A 15,279-nucleotide genomic window follows, 5' to 3' on the forward strand; every position below is an offset into this window, starting at 1 on the left:
TTCCAATCAGCCGTCGTGTGCCAACGAAAATACAAAAGCAGCAGCGGCAAATGGCTGTTGTGGTTTATGTGGTTTGATGGCTTCAAATGATGTCTCGGTAGAATTTATACCATGAATGAAGGATCAAACCTTTCCATCGTCTCATCGCATCAGTTTACCGCACCAAAACCAGGATAGTTGGTTGCAAATTGTTTCTGGAATGTTGGAACAAAGCCAGACTCTGTGTGCACAATACGCTTGTTAGGGTTGGTTTATTCGTGCAAACTGTGCTCACGTCTACACTGGGTACGCGTACGGCAGTTGTAATACTAGTGCGTCTGATTTTCAAACCCCTTTGTGTAAGCGTACAGCATACAATTTCAATTAGCTTCAATTAATCAATGAAATTCTCACATTCATGTAGCAAAACGGCATCAAAAGAATCTATTTTAAATGGGTTTAAAATTGATTGTTTACCGTCACACAGCATCTTTCACCACCAATCGATGGTAAAAACCGCAATCAAATCAGCAAATGGTAAATGCGATGCTTTTAATTTAATTGATTTTCATAACGAGACCAAAATAAATCATGAAAAGAAAATATAAATAAAATAAGAAGGTGAAAATTGATTGAATTGCCGAAAAAGTGAAGAATAGATCAGATAAAACATAACTAAAAATTTAATTTCCTATATTCAAACAGAATATATTAATATTTCACGTAATTTTAAAATTGTGAGAATTGAAAACATATTCTCCTCAAAATAAAAAACTTACGAATAATATTTTCCGCTGTATTGCTACCGCATGTACAAAGCCAAACTGTCAACAAAAGTGGAACGACAAACGCCAACCCGACACCGAACCCGATTTTCATCAAACATTCTCGTGAATTGTTTACCAACCTGGTCCAAAAACTATAAAAGCATCGCTACTAACGATAATTACTAACGCGCTGTATCGTTCGAACAAAAACACCGCCGCACATGCTAAAATTCTCGCTAACACATGCATGGCAACGCATCCGTATTAAGATGAATGCTAAATTTCCCAACTCAAATTATTGACTTTATGCTAACATTATGAATTCCCATTTACCGATCGCATGATTCCGGAAATTTATGGCGATAAATTTCAAAGTAATTCCCGCTTTTAATGAAAATCCTGTTCTCTCGCAATGTTTCTGATGTGTGTGCGTGTAGGTCAGAACTTCGTTATGTTAAACATATGTCCACCAACCGAATACAAAAGTTGGCGTTAATGGCTTCAATTGCTTATTGCGCCGAAACGGAACACGCTGCGCGCTGCATTGCGTTTTAGATTAATTATGTCATCGCCGGATAGTGCCGGTTTGCTGCGAACAGTGCACATTACCCAATACTGCTTGTGCGTTGGAAAATGTGTCCGCTGCGAAGTGCGTTGCTTTTCGCAGAAGCAAAAACCTAACGCCAGAAAAATTAACCCCCCTACCCTCCTCAACCAGCATCAAACGTATCCCGAAATCAGTCACCGTAACGAATGTCATTCCTCGGTGGACGAAATTAAACCGTCAAACCGAGAAAAGAGATTCATCCCATCCGGTCTGTGTGTCTGTTGCCCTTGTTTGCCAGCTCAATAATGAAACACATTTCGCTGCTTCATCAATATTTGAAAGAATGTCAAAATTAAATTGGATTTCCGTTTCCGAACAGGCCGAAACGCGCGCGTTTCGCGTTCCGGTTCCCCGGGCGAAAGTATCGCATTTTCTCAATTTCACTACGAGGATGAGCGGGTGAACCGAGGGGCCCGGTCACTGGGGACTACGGGAGGGGGCACGTGGGAGCTGAAGGTAATTCGCCGACACTCCGGAGCTATCTGTTTCACTTTCCGTTTTGCCGTCGCTCCGCGTTTGCGCCGCCCCCCCGCCCGTGCGAGCGGCGAGCTGACTGGTCTGATTGGGAAGAAGCAGCAGGATGCGCCGAATTACGGCACAACCGTCCGGACACGCTGTTGATCTGTCGCCAAACAGTCCCGGAGGCAGTGCCACTGACAGGAAGCCGTACCGTTTCGCAAAGTACCGACCGAAGCAACTACCACCTCCGGATCGTTTTCCACAGCGGCTTAGCGTTCGCCTGCCCTTTCACCAAACGGAAGAAGGGATGACCTTCGAACCGGAATTGACTGAAGCAAGAACGATAATAGCGGCAAAGCTTGCCTTCACGTTTTGTGGTGGGTTTGGTCGGACACCGAAGCAACTCGTCGATGGGCAATGCTGACGAATTGGTTTTGTTCGATGATATTTCGATTATCTCGACTGCTGCCGGACTTCTCCTGCCGGCGTGTGCGTACCGGTTTGCTTTGGATCAAGTGTTTCGGCAGATAACGACAAATTAATCCGTGTTTTCAAACGACCCTGCCCGACGGTGGTATGCCGGTCAGTGCTATTGTTTGTGGTGAACAAAATTGTTTTCTTCTATGGAAGCCTTCTAGCTACGTTACTGTTTATTTGGTTCGGATTACGGAGGTTGTGCTTGCAACAATTAGCACTGTACCAAGTGATACTGCACTTTCTTATCCATGTAGTCATTATTGTTACCATCGAAATTCATACTTAATTATTTGATTTACATAATTCTTTACAAGCACATGTGCATTTGCGAAACATCCGTTTGTTAGCGTACAAATTCATATAAAAGAAGCAACATTTAAGAATAATTCAATTGCCTTAAATTTTATACCATTTAAAACACTTTTGAAACACCCGAACAAATTAGAAAATGCCGACCATACAAATACTTGTCATTAATTTCGTCAAACCACGTAAAAACAAAACGCCCCTGGGGGAAACCCCTCTATATCAACTGTCAGATCAATTGTTTATGGTTTCAAGCGAATGTAGAAAAAACATGCTAGGAAAAATCTAAATTATAGCACTATGTACTACTACAATCGAAATATTTATCACACGAGATCGATATAGAACGTAGCAGAACGAATAGTCTAACCGTTACCAAATTACCGCCGGACCAATTATAATTTGTTGTTGTTAACTGTAACAACAGGCACATTGCACTCCATTTTTCTCAATGCCTACTAAATTTCCGGTACATCGTTCTGCTATAAAATGCCCCCCAACGATTCTCGTGGTGTAGTTTAAGATGAAGGTTTCGTTGGTGTTTCTTTCGCTAATTTGCATCTATTACTCTCGGTCCGCACGGGCACAGGTGCGTCACATCGGTGGTAGGAATGTAGCAATTAAAGACTTCCCATTTATGGCAGCAATTTCATATGCCAACACTCACGTGGGAAATGGTGCCATCATTCATAAGAGATTTATTCTAACGTCCGCCAGTGCCGTCTACTTTTTGGAGGAGAGTCTGTACTATGTGCAGGTTGGTACGAACCAATTCCTCGATTATGGCACTTATTACGAGGTGAACCACATCCACAAACATCCTGAATTTGTCGGTTGGGACTACAATATCGCTCTGATACATCTGAAGGGATCTATCAAGTACACTGACATGGTGCGGCCAATCGCACTGCCCGACACGGACACAGCTACTGTCACTGCGCAGATGCTTTCTTTTGGCCTAAATGAGCATGGTACGCACAGTCTACGCGAGGCTGACTACAGACTCACCTCAGATCGTGAGTGCATTAGTTCCCTCACCGATTGGTTAGCGAAGAGAATGATATCCGACCTACAGGGTTACTGTGTGTTCCCGATACCTGGCCAAGAACAAGGACAGTTTTTCAGCGATGCGGGCGCACCGCTTATCGTGAACGGTCAACTATTCGGTTTGTTTGCGTTTGCTGAGCACCACGGAGGCGTAAATGACGGATCCGTTGCGACACGCGTTTTCAGATTTACGACCTGGATTCAAGAAAAGATTATCCAAATTGGATAAGCGTGCTACAGGTACTTGCAAGCCATTTGAGACAAGTTGTTTGTTATAAATCACATATAGAGCAATAAAAAAAGTTATTACATATTCAAAGCAAAGCATTACATATTTCACTTCAAACCAATTAAGTTGTGTTAAATTTTATACCATTTAAAACACTTTTGAAACACCCGAACAAATTAGAAAATAATGAACTATTAGCACAACTCCAATAAGGTTAATGCTAACCATACAAATAATCGTCATTAATTTCGTCAAACCACGTAAAAACAAAACGCCCCTGGGGGAAACCCCTCTATATCAACTGTCAGATCAATTGTTTATGGTTTCAAGCGAATGTAGAAAAAACATGCTAGGAAAAATCTAAATTATAGCACTATGTACTACTACAATCGAAATATTTATCACACGAGAACGATATAGAACGTAGCAGAACGAATAGTCTAACCGTTACCAAATTACCGCCGGACCAATTATAATTTGTTGTTGTTAACTGTAACAACAGGCACATTGCACTCCATTTTTCTCAATGCCTACTAAATTTCCGGTACATCGTTCTGCTATAAAATGCCCCCAACGATTCTCGTGGTGTAGTTTAAGATGAAGGTTTCGTTGGTGTTCCTTTCGCTAATTTGCATCTATTACTCTCGGTCCGCACGGGCACAGGTGCGTCACATCGGTGGTAGGAATGTAGCAATTAAAGACTTCCCATTTATGGCAGCCATTTCATATGCCAACACTCACGTGGGAAATGGTGCCATCATTCATAAGAGATTTATTCTAACGTCCGCCAGTGCCGTCTACTTTTTGGAGGAGAGTCTGTACTATGTGCAGGTTGGTACGAACCAATTCCTCGATTATGGCACTTATTACGAGGTGAACCACATCCACAAACATCCTGAATTTGTCGGTTGGGACTACAATATCGCTCTGATACATCTGAAGGGATCTATCAAGTACACTGACATGGTGCGGCCAATCGCACTGCCCGACACGGACACAGCTACTGTCACTGCGCAGATGCTTTCTTTTGGCCTAAATGAGCATGGTACGCACAGTCTACGCGAGGCTGACTACAGACTCACCTCAGATCGTGAGTGCATTAATTCCCTCACCGATTGGTTAGCGAAGAGAATGATATCCGACCTACAGGGTTACTGTGTGTTCCCGATTCCTGGCCAACAACAAGGACAGTTTTTCAGCGATGCGGGCGCACCGATTATCGCGAACGGTCAACTGTTCGGTTTGTTTGCGTTTGCTGAGCACGAAGGAGGCGTGTCGGATGACGGAGCCGTTGCGACACGCGTATTCAAATTTAGGAGCTGGATTCAAGAAAAGATGATGCAAATTGGATAAGCGTGCTACAGGTACCAGTTAGTTATTTGAGACAAGTTGTTTGTTATAAATCACATATAGAGCAATAAAACAAGTACCAAAACAATACTAATGGCATATCATAATTACTGGGATTGATAATAAACCTCAAATATAATATATAATTATTATTGGACATTGTAATAACAATTTACACGGTTTAATGCAATCGTGAAACACCACGGCGAAATATGGGAAACATTTGATTTAGTAAAATTATTTCATATTTAATGCAAAGTAGTTTAAACCATAGCTTACTGTGATGTAAAAAGGAAGAATTATGCATACATCAAACGTTGTGGTGGCGGATCGAAATCAGGAAACTAAATGCATTATTCTCATTTCACTGCATTCACGTGAAACAAATGAGTCTATTTACAAAACAAGCTCAGTCGTGCTGACGCCAATAGCGAAAATATTAAAAACCAAACAATCAATATGACGCTTTAGTTCCCAAAAGTTGATGGAAAATGAAACTCTTGCTGATAGCAATAGTTGTTTGTTGTGTAACCATCGTCCAGCCCGTAACACGTCAAGTCGGAGGAAAGGACGTGTCAGTTCGGCAGTACCCATTTATGGCCGCCATTGCATACGCACGACAACCCATAGGAAATGGGGCCATCATCACGCCAAAATGGATATTAACCTCGGCCAGTGCCGTCTATCTATTCCCGGACAGTGAATACAACATTGCGCTAGGTGCGACCGATTTCTATGGCTATGCCGAGTGGTTTGAGGTGTGGAACATCTTCAGACATCCAGAGTTTGCTGGGTGGGATAATAACATTGCAATGGTGCTGATACGTGGTCATGTACAGTACAGTGACACCATACAACCAATCGATATCGGCATGTCACTGCCGGAAACTATTGAAGTGACGATGTTGTCGTACGGCAAGAATGAAGACGATACGACGCATCTGCGCGGTGCAACGTACACCCTGATCTCGGACAACATCGCTTGTGTTAGGCTGCTGAAGGAGTATATGGCGAAGGAAATCATATGGCAACAGCATGGTTTCTGTCTGATTCCTCCACACGGTACGCAGCAGGGACAGTGGTTCAACGACGCAGGTGCGCCAATGGTGGCACACGGTAAGCTGTACGCCGTGTTTGCCTTTAGTGAGCATGAGGGGGGACTTAACGAGGGATCTGTCGCTACGCGAGTGGCCAGCTATCTGGGTTTTATTCAAGCGACCATGTTTAGGAATATAACAGGCTTAATAAATAATTAGAATAATTTTCGATATTATAATCCTGCACCTTCATTATGATCATGAAGCTGCCGTCACCTTCACGGAACAGAAGTTCTTCATACGATCAAGTGAAAGGATAGAAAATGAATCATGTTAAGGAACTTTCATCTTCTGAGGTTTACCGATTCTTGAGAGATCTGTAATCGTCCAGAGAATCCCCAGAAGTAGATCCATGCTTTGGTTTTCCTCTGAATAACAATGTCTCTAAGAAATACAACTATTTTATTGACATATTCAGCTCTCATTATTGAGCCAATTTCCATACTCACTTCATTGTCGTATATAAATCGCTTTGCTTGAGCTACCTTCGAACATACAACAACTCCACAGCACGTGGTTTAAAGTACAAAAGCGTGGCTTCTCATTAAACTTATAAACATTCTGCTGCATCATCTCATTTGCCTTCGTGAGCCGTGGTGATAGATCGTGACATCAGAAAAGCTCTACGAAGCGGGAATTAAAATGCATGACTTGTATTAATGAAGCCCATTAATGAGCCACTCTAGAACAATTGCATACACTCTTCGAAACAGCTTTCCACCGGCTAATATCAACTAGCATCAGTGAGCTTGAATAATTATATCAAAAGGGGTTTATGTGAATATCGTTCTACTAACTCTCACAATTCTCCTTCAATGCCATATAGCACGGCACTCACTTTCGGTGTATCGTGAAATACGAACGAGTGCTGTGCGAAGAAAGCAATTTACGTTTCAAAGTTCTTCCGGTGTGCCTGGTCTGGTTTTTTTTCTATCGCTTCAGAATCGGATGTGAGGAAATTAGAGCACTTACACGAAGTGTACCGCGCGTACCGCTGTACTTTTTGTTTTGTACTAAACGACTAGCAGGATACGTACATGTAAATGCTTCCATGTGGCCCAGTAACCTTAGCTCAGGCCATTCGCCACCGTATTTAGCGTTCGATGAAAAGATAACATGGTGGAGAATATTTATTGCTTATTAAATGTCAACAGATTATCCACGCCAGTCGGTGTTGAGGTTGTTTTTAACTATTCATGGATTTTTCGCTCCTTTTAAGTATCCAACGGGTCATCCAAGTCGTCACCTACCTAGCAGAAAAAATGCTTTACTACAGTTACTCATAAGTGTGGCATGCATTGCAATATTAAGAAACATGCTCCAAATAGAAACGTTAACCATTTAAATTACATTGTTCTAAACATTATTGACTTCCATTTAAAGTTCTTTAATTACCATCGAGAATGTGCCTTTTTTAGACGATTAAAGCTCAAAAGCCGTTGTAATGCTTCATATTGTTCCCTAACAATACTTTGTATTATTACGGTATTATTTTCCTTTGAACCGTAAATCAATGCCCACTAACACGTTTGATGACATATTTCCTATAGCTTCGCTAAACGATTCCAATGAAACGTCCTTTGTTTCATTATCAAACGCAACTAATCTGCAGTAAGCGCATGAATTGCCCATAAATAAAAATCATTCGGAATTTGTTGACTAATACAAAGCATAAAGATCAATAGAAGCACATTTTTAATTATTCTCAGGATGAACGAAACAATACACGGATTCAAAACAAAGCGAACAATGTATGTAAACGTGATAGTTTTATCCTTTCGCGATCATACATCATCCTGTACAGCTCTATACATTCCGTTGATGAATAGAGATGCATTCGTTCCCTACAGCACTATATCTGCGACCATTTGCAACAGTGCTGCATCGAAACTTTCGACATGTACAATTGCACTTTTTGTTCATGCTGTCGATTAATAAAGCTGACAAATTGTGAGTGAGATGACATATGCTACCGCAAACTATTTGTCGTTTGCAGTCGTATGGATTTTTCGTTCTTTCGCTGTTCGTATCGTAAAGCACCATATGTTTGCGATTTGTGAGCAGCGCTTTGTTTACACGATCATTTATTAGAAAGTACAGAATAAAACCTCTTTCGCGTATGCTGGAAGCGGTTTCCAATCAGATCTAATTTATGAAATAAAAATTCAACTGTAAACACTTGCTATAATGAAATATTGTTTGTCCCTTTTTAGAGAAAGCATACCAAATATCAACCAGTACTCGAAGGAAATCGATAGAACATTAATTACGCCACATGAACTATTTAACAAGCTTGCAACAAACGAAGCATGTATTAGTCAGCTGAATGACGAGTTGAATCAGAAGATTAGTTATCTCAGCATGGTTTGATCAAGATCACCTTCAAGATTGACCTCCTTCATTTATCAATTGCGGTATATCATGTAATTCCACGCCCAAATTTGATCAAACATTTCCACACAATCAACTTAGACTTTCATTTCAACGCCCTAAATGTCAATCCATCACCAAAATGACCAGCATATGTATGTTTACTTAACAAGAAAAAATTGCTGTATCCTAAAGCAACAACAGTACATCTGGAACGGAGTTATCGGTTATCTACACCATCCCACTCATCCCGGCACTACTCGATGTGTGTCCTGGTACTGAGACCGTCGTGACCTACAATTCTGAACTCATCCTGCTAACCTACTTACGCGTCCACACAACCCAACCACTGTTCCCAGCCAGGAAACGAGCACAAATGATTGTATTCCGGTGTGGAAGCTAAATAATTGTTGACATGAGAACGCAACGCATCACGGTTCGGGTTACATTGACGGTATATCAAATTTAAGTTGCTTCGGAGCGGACGAGACAGAGTGCGTGTAGATGTTACATCCTTACACGGAACTCCCGGAAAGTCTTTGACATTTTTGTATTGGACCTTTCGGGGTGTTGTGTTTAACAGTATCACATTACAAATACGTTTGTTTCATTTACTTAATAACTGAAACTTTAACGCGTGCTTGACTGGGTGTTCATCCAAGTACTTCAAAACTTCTAGACTCTAGACTTCTAACAAACCGGTAACAATAAACGAAAAGTTTTCACATGCTTATGGGCGTTCTTGTACCGTCCAAGTTCAAGTGCTTTCGCTGAAAAGTTTCTGTGAAGAAGCATTTCCAAAAAGTCTGTACAGTTTCCAAGAGTTCGTATATCAGTGCTGGAACGAGCTTTCAGCTCGTATTATCTTCACTTACCTTTGCATATTTGAAGCTAATCAATCGGACGGTCAATCTATAGGGGTGTGGACAATGATGAGCGAATATCCTTCAGCTTATCCTGTTAGTGCCAGGTGAACAAATTTAAAACAAACGGAAACAGACCGGAAAATCAAAGAACGACAGGTTTCAATCAAACGTACGATTCTCATCCGAATGAGCACATTGACAGCACACCACTTTACTGACATGTTCATCACTGTCAATTCGTGCTGCTGAAAGCTCACAACTTTCCCGGCGAAAGGTGATAAGCAGTTTTCGTGACCTTGTTCAGTTGATGTCACGGGAAATAGCTCTGAAGGAGATCGTTAACCTAACCTTTACATTCCGCCAACAGTAAGAACAATGCTGAATCAATTGCATTAAATACTTAGCAGGTGTTCAACACATTATATCCTACCGGTCCGAAAGTTTCCCCAAACACGTATCGAGTGTAAGTGGAAAATACTGTACATAATTATTAATTTTTAATACCACCCAACACGATTCCCAATTCTGCTGGTACTGGTGTTTAAATCCCTGGCAAAGTACATAAAAGTACCCCACAAGGGGAAGGAAAAACCACCATTTTGGTGGGCACAATAATAATCCCCGACAGTAAATCCACACCAAACATACACACAGACACAAAGCTTGGTCTTGTTCGGCGAAATAATTTGACACCATTTCGTATTGTTCGTTTGGAGTTCACTTTTATTGCCGCTGTATTTTATCCAGCCTCAATGGAGATAATGGAGGCATAAAATTGATAACAAAACGATAACATTAATAACCCTCGACGGTTTGTTGGTTGGGCTCGTCGAGCTGACGGAAGAAAAAAATAACAACAATAACAACAGGGCGCATTAGCCGCAACAGGACACTGTTGACACCAGCGTTGAATAGAAACGTCCGAGTGCGGTGTGTAAACCGCAGCACTCACTCACACACACACACACCCAAAATATAGCTCCACATCATAAGAACACGAATCATGGACCTCTCACGATGGTCATGAAAGCTGGTGAATCAGCTATTAAAATCTTGTTAACATGGTTATTTATTAGCACCAGTCGTAAAAAAAGAGCGTTCCGCACCGACGGTTACGATTTGTTGCTTAAATCTTTAAGCTAACGCCCCAAGAGCGATCGGATGTTGTTTTCCGTATGCTTGACCGACCACTGTAACGACCGAAGGATTGTCGAGCATCAGGTTATCTGCACTGTATGGGTGGAAAATGACATCCGTTTTTGGTGCTCAGGCTAAATGGACATATTTTTTTACGCTTCGCTTCCCCCATTACACACCGCTTCACCGTACCGTGACCATGGGCACGTGTAAGGACAAATACAGCACAACTTATCCCCCCTAAATAAACCCCTCCTTCATTGCTTTTTTCATCCTATCGATCAGAAACACACAGCATTATGTGTTCGCAGTTCGCCTCCCGGCGCCTAAATGTAGATACTAAATAAATGTCAATAAAATTGATAAAGCAACTGACGTGAAGTTTCGCATGTTGTGCAACACCCATATGTTGCCCCTTACGCTTGATCTCTTCCCGCAGCGCAATTGGTAATGGCCACTCGGTGTACGAGGATTTAGCGTCCAGTGACAGACGGGAGCGCCTCGTAGTACTGCTTTCTGGTCATACCGTCTACGGACCGGTGCTTCTGGCTTCGTTCGACGGTACTTTGGTTTTCTCTATTGTGCCGCATTGCTTACCGATGGCGAGTAAAACTTTATCTTTCCGTCGAGGTAACCAACAGCACCGGTAGACTCTTGTCTGATAGGAAGGTTGTGATCGGTGTTTTCATAGCAGAAGCATACGATCCATTTAATATGCAATATCTTGTTCCCTTCCCAGAAACCGTACGATGCTCACCGTATGCATGGAGCTTATTTGGAATTGCTTTATTAGTGCGGAACATTTATTTTTTATACTCGTTTTTTATTCAATTTTAATTCTCTGTTGAGGTAAAACACAATTATGTGACAATTACTGCACAAATATTGTGAAACGAAGTGCTTATTTTAAGTTCAACGTTTTTGCGATGCGCGTGGTTGACGTTAATCAACTTTCTGAATCATTAAAGTGTAAATTAGAGCGCAATTTATATAAAATATTGAACATCCCAACCACACCTTCTAGCTACAGAAAGCAATGCCTATTCGTAGTCATACATTGGATCTGTTATTCCAAATTCCAATCTCAACTTTAGTACGCTTTCTGGAATTTTAGAAATGTCATCTTCTTATAAGCAGAATTTCAGTGCTGCGAAAACCTTACCATTCCGAGAAAATCTAATATTAGAAAACATAGCTGACGTTCTATAGTCCAATATCGTTTGAGCTCCAAAACTTCCGTTATGATTTCATTCGAATTCTTCATTTTTCTTTCCATTTTTGGGAGGGCACATCTTCCCAAAACTGATGTCCATCAGATATGAAAGAAAAGACCCACACTCAAAGCATAACCAGGGCCGTAGCGTACTCGAAGACTCGTCCTTGCTGGATGCCCACCGAGAATGGTGACAGACGGAACCTATTTTGCCATTGGCTCCCGGCAATAAACTCCATTATCCTTATCGGTACCGAGACGTAAGCGAAATGCGCTACGTGCAGCTTAGCCGGGAACAGCCACACATGCACACGGGACAAATTCTCTACACTGCACAGTTCGGGCACCTTTTCCGTGTCAAGAAAGCAGCAAAAAAAGAAGCCCACAATCAAAGATCAGGATCCACAGCCATTCATGTTTCTGTTTCGGGTGTGAATAGCAAGCAAGCTATCGCAAGTTGAACGTTTCGTGCGGCGTACTTGCCCAACTTCATCTGCATTGTTCCGTTTTGCTCAGGCTGAAAAACCGATGACAATATCGTCACCTCACAGTAGAACACACACGCCCCAAAAAAAACTTGGCTTTAAACCTTCTTACCACACGGACGCATTCGGAGCAAATCTTCAAACGAGTCGGAAAATCATGGCACTCGTTCATCATCATCATCATCATTCGTGTTCTGATTTGGTTTGCAGGACACAGCTTTCCAAGGATGTTTTGAAACTCTTTAGAATTCTTTTTTCTACCCTATTTTTATCGTCGTTCAAAACACTGCGACTGAGAGTGGAAAGTTCTTCTTTTTTTCCAAAACCCGTGTACGTGACACGTCAAATGTCAGACGCTGCATGGTTTTTGCTATGCATTCGGTTTCATTCCATTCAGGCCAAAATCAAAAGCATGTCAGCCGGAAGGCAAATTCAATAGTTATGTTTTTCAAAAACACCGAAATCCATCGCTCCGTGTACAGTCGCTGGTGACCGGTCCGACAGCATATGACTTTTTCGGTGCACCATTGAACCTTAAACCTAGCTACCGTAATACCCAGAAATATGCGGACGAAACTTTAAAGTAAATTCCGGGGAAAGGCATCTTTAAAGCAAGATTTTTCATATTGAGTCCTGAATTTATAACAAATCTACGTAGTGTTCTTTACATTTAAGCGTCCCTGTGTGAAGATATAAAGCAACCTAATCTTATATTCCAGATCTTATATTCCTGCATGTATATAAATAACAACCATTTCTCCAGGACCATACCAACTACCAAGCTTAATATTTTACTGAATTACACATATCCAACGTCAAATAAACAACAAAACACTGATGCGACTTCGGATACCTGTTACCAAAAAGCCATTAAAACCATGAAATGCTGATTCTCATACTTGGAACAGAGCATTTTCTGCACGAAAGTTTCCGAACGATAGACAAGTGCTGCTGTGTAGCGAACCAACCATTTGGTGTACCCGGCCGATCGAACGGTCGAAAAGTGCCCTTTCCAGGAAAAGATTTTCGTTCCAAGAACCGAAGTACCGCAATCGATTGCAGGCGTTTTACGGTAAATGTACACCGGGGAGCTGTATTGGTAAAATAAATAATGCATTACTTAATTATTTTCGGCCCAAAAACACGCTCCACAGACAACAGCGGTACGATGCTGCCAAACTTCAGCCAACCAAACAGCCGCCAGCCAATAGCCAATCTGTGCCCGGTCCTGACCTAACCACAACCAGGGCGGATGTTCCACTGCTCCTGCCTCACCTCCACCACCTTCTGTCATGTACATGGTTCTGTGTTGGCACGAGTTTGGTTGTTTTAGGGGAGGGTATGGATATTTCAACACCACATCGGTACGGCAAACGGTACGGTACCATTGATACCCTCGAACCGAGTCTTTTGCAATCATCAAACGGAGTCTCTGATAAGGCGTCTCGATGGAACGATTTTGTTTGCGGGGTATTTTCCTATTAAAAACCGTCACTTGTTGGGTGGAAAACTAATATCGAGCGATTCAGGATGAGCGCGCATTATTGTTTCATTTCCCGGAAGTTGATGAGAGTGATAATTTTGTTCCTTCCGTTATGATTTGCAAACGAATTTGATAACCTTTTTTTAGGAACCGCAAATCCAAACATTCCAGGAATGAGGTAAAGCGTTTTTGGTAAATTTTGGAAATGATGTTTCAGTAATCGATGAAAATTGACAGCTCCAAATTGGCACACTCCCTTTTTGATCGATTACTTCTACTTAAGCGCCTATTAGGTATGCAATTCGCTTAACAATCAAGAACATTTACACCTTTCTTTACCGCTTTCCCCTGCAGAGTATCGCGAACATTAACTTTCTCATTAACGTACGCTCATTTAAACACTTGAAAGAATCAAATACCACCAGTCCTAGGCAAAAAAAACAACGAAACATCGCACCATTAATGTCATTCCCACGCGTTCCTTTATTTGTTCGAACTGGTCTCCATTTTGGCAGTACATCCCTTCGTTCGGGTGTCTGCTCATTTGCAGAAAATAATTATTAAAATACAGCACATTCAAATCACGCTCGACGGGCGAGGAATTCGCCGAGATTCGCATCGAAACCGACCTGTACCGTTCGCACAATACTTACCTCCTTTGTGCACCGCTTCAAATTGACTCGTACTTCGCTATACGCTGATTTAAGAGATTGCTGTGACGGCATTCGGGTATGCCGTGTTCTCTCGGTTGGGTTGAAGCTTGCGAATGATGGGTCCTGATTCCTGTACAGTGCACTCAACCGTTTTCGAGCATATTCACCGTGAAACGACAGCATCCACAAACGAACGTAAATAGAGCCGGACGCTGGTCGTATCACCCGGTTTCCTGTTTCCCCATCACGTGCCCAAACTGCTCCCAAAACTGAAATGTTTGATTGCATTCGAAACCATTATCGTGGTGCAAATAATTGAAATAGTAACTCAGCGGGACACCGATGCAAACAGCATAAAATGGCACACTGGTTGTCCCCGGACACAAACGAAGGGAATAATTTTCTCTTCACTCTGGTGGAAAAATGATACCCTGGCTCGGGGAACAATACGCACCAACGAAACTTTCACGCAATACTAAACGCAATGAGCGAGCACGCCACCCACCGTACCCGATCTGGCGCCGTGTTACTTCGCCATACAGCGACATTTTCAACCACCGATTAATACTACGGAATGTTTTTCGCCATCGTGATGAAAGCGAGTGTCTGATTTGTTGTTTTCTGCCCGGAAATGGAGAGGTATTGCAATTTCTTCTGAAATCTCTATTTTAATTAACACAGAAACTCTAGTCCCCCGGGTGTGCCTGTTGTTTTTGGGTGTAATTAATGTTGTCGAGTAAAGTTGTGGAGCCTT

At 41.9% G+C, this 15,279-nt stretch overlaps 3 protein-coding genes across 3 annotated transcripts; all 3 read left to right on the forward strand.

Moving 5' to 3' along the window:
* Positions 1 to 3,118: 3,118 nt before the first annotated feature.
* Positions 3,119 to 3,871, forward strand: LOC128305197 (trypsin-7-like). Its single transcript, XM_053042532.1, has one exon. It carries the CDS (start codon positions 3,119 to 3,121, stop codon positions 3,869 to 3,871), a length of 753 nt encoding a protein of 250 aa, XP_052898492.1.
* Positions 3,872 to 4,468: 597 nt separating this feature from the next.
* Positions 4,469 to 5,224, forward strand: LOC128305193 (trypsin-7-like). The gene has a single exon (XM_053042527.1). The coding sequence runs from the start codon at positions 4,469 to 4,471 to the stop codon at positions 5,222 to 5,224; it is 756 nt and encodes a 251-aa protein (XP_052898487.1).
* A 488-nt stretch (positions 5,225 to 5,712) lies between these two features.
* Positions 5,713 to 6,477, forward strand: LOC128303079 (trypsin-6-like). Its single transcript, XM_053039933.1, has one exon. The coding sequence runs from the start codon at positions 5,713 to 5,715 to the stop codon at positions 6,475 to 6,477; it is 765 nt and encodes a 254-aa protein (XP_052895893.1).
* The last annotated feature ends 8,802 nt before the right edge of the window (positions 6,478 to 15,279 follow it).

This window comes from Anopheles moucheti, chromosome 3 (assembly GCF_943734755.1).
Source record: "Anopheles moucheti chromosome 3, idAnoMoucSN_F20_07, whole genome shotgun sequence".
NCBI lineage: Eukaryota > Metazoa > Arthropoda > Insecta > Diptera > Culicidae > Anopheles > Anopheles moucheti.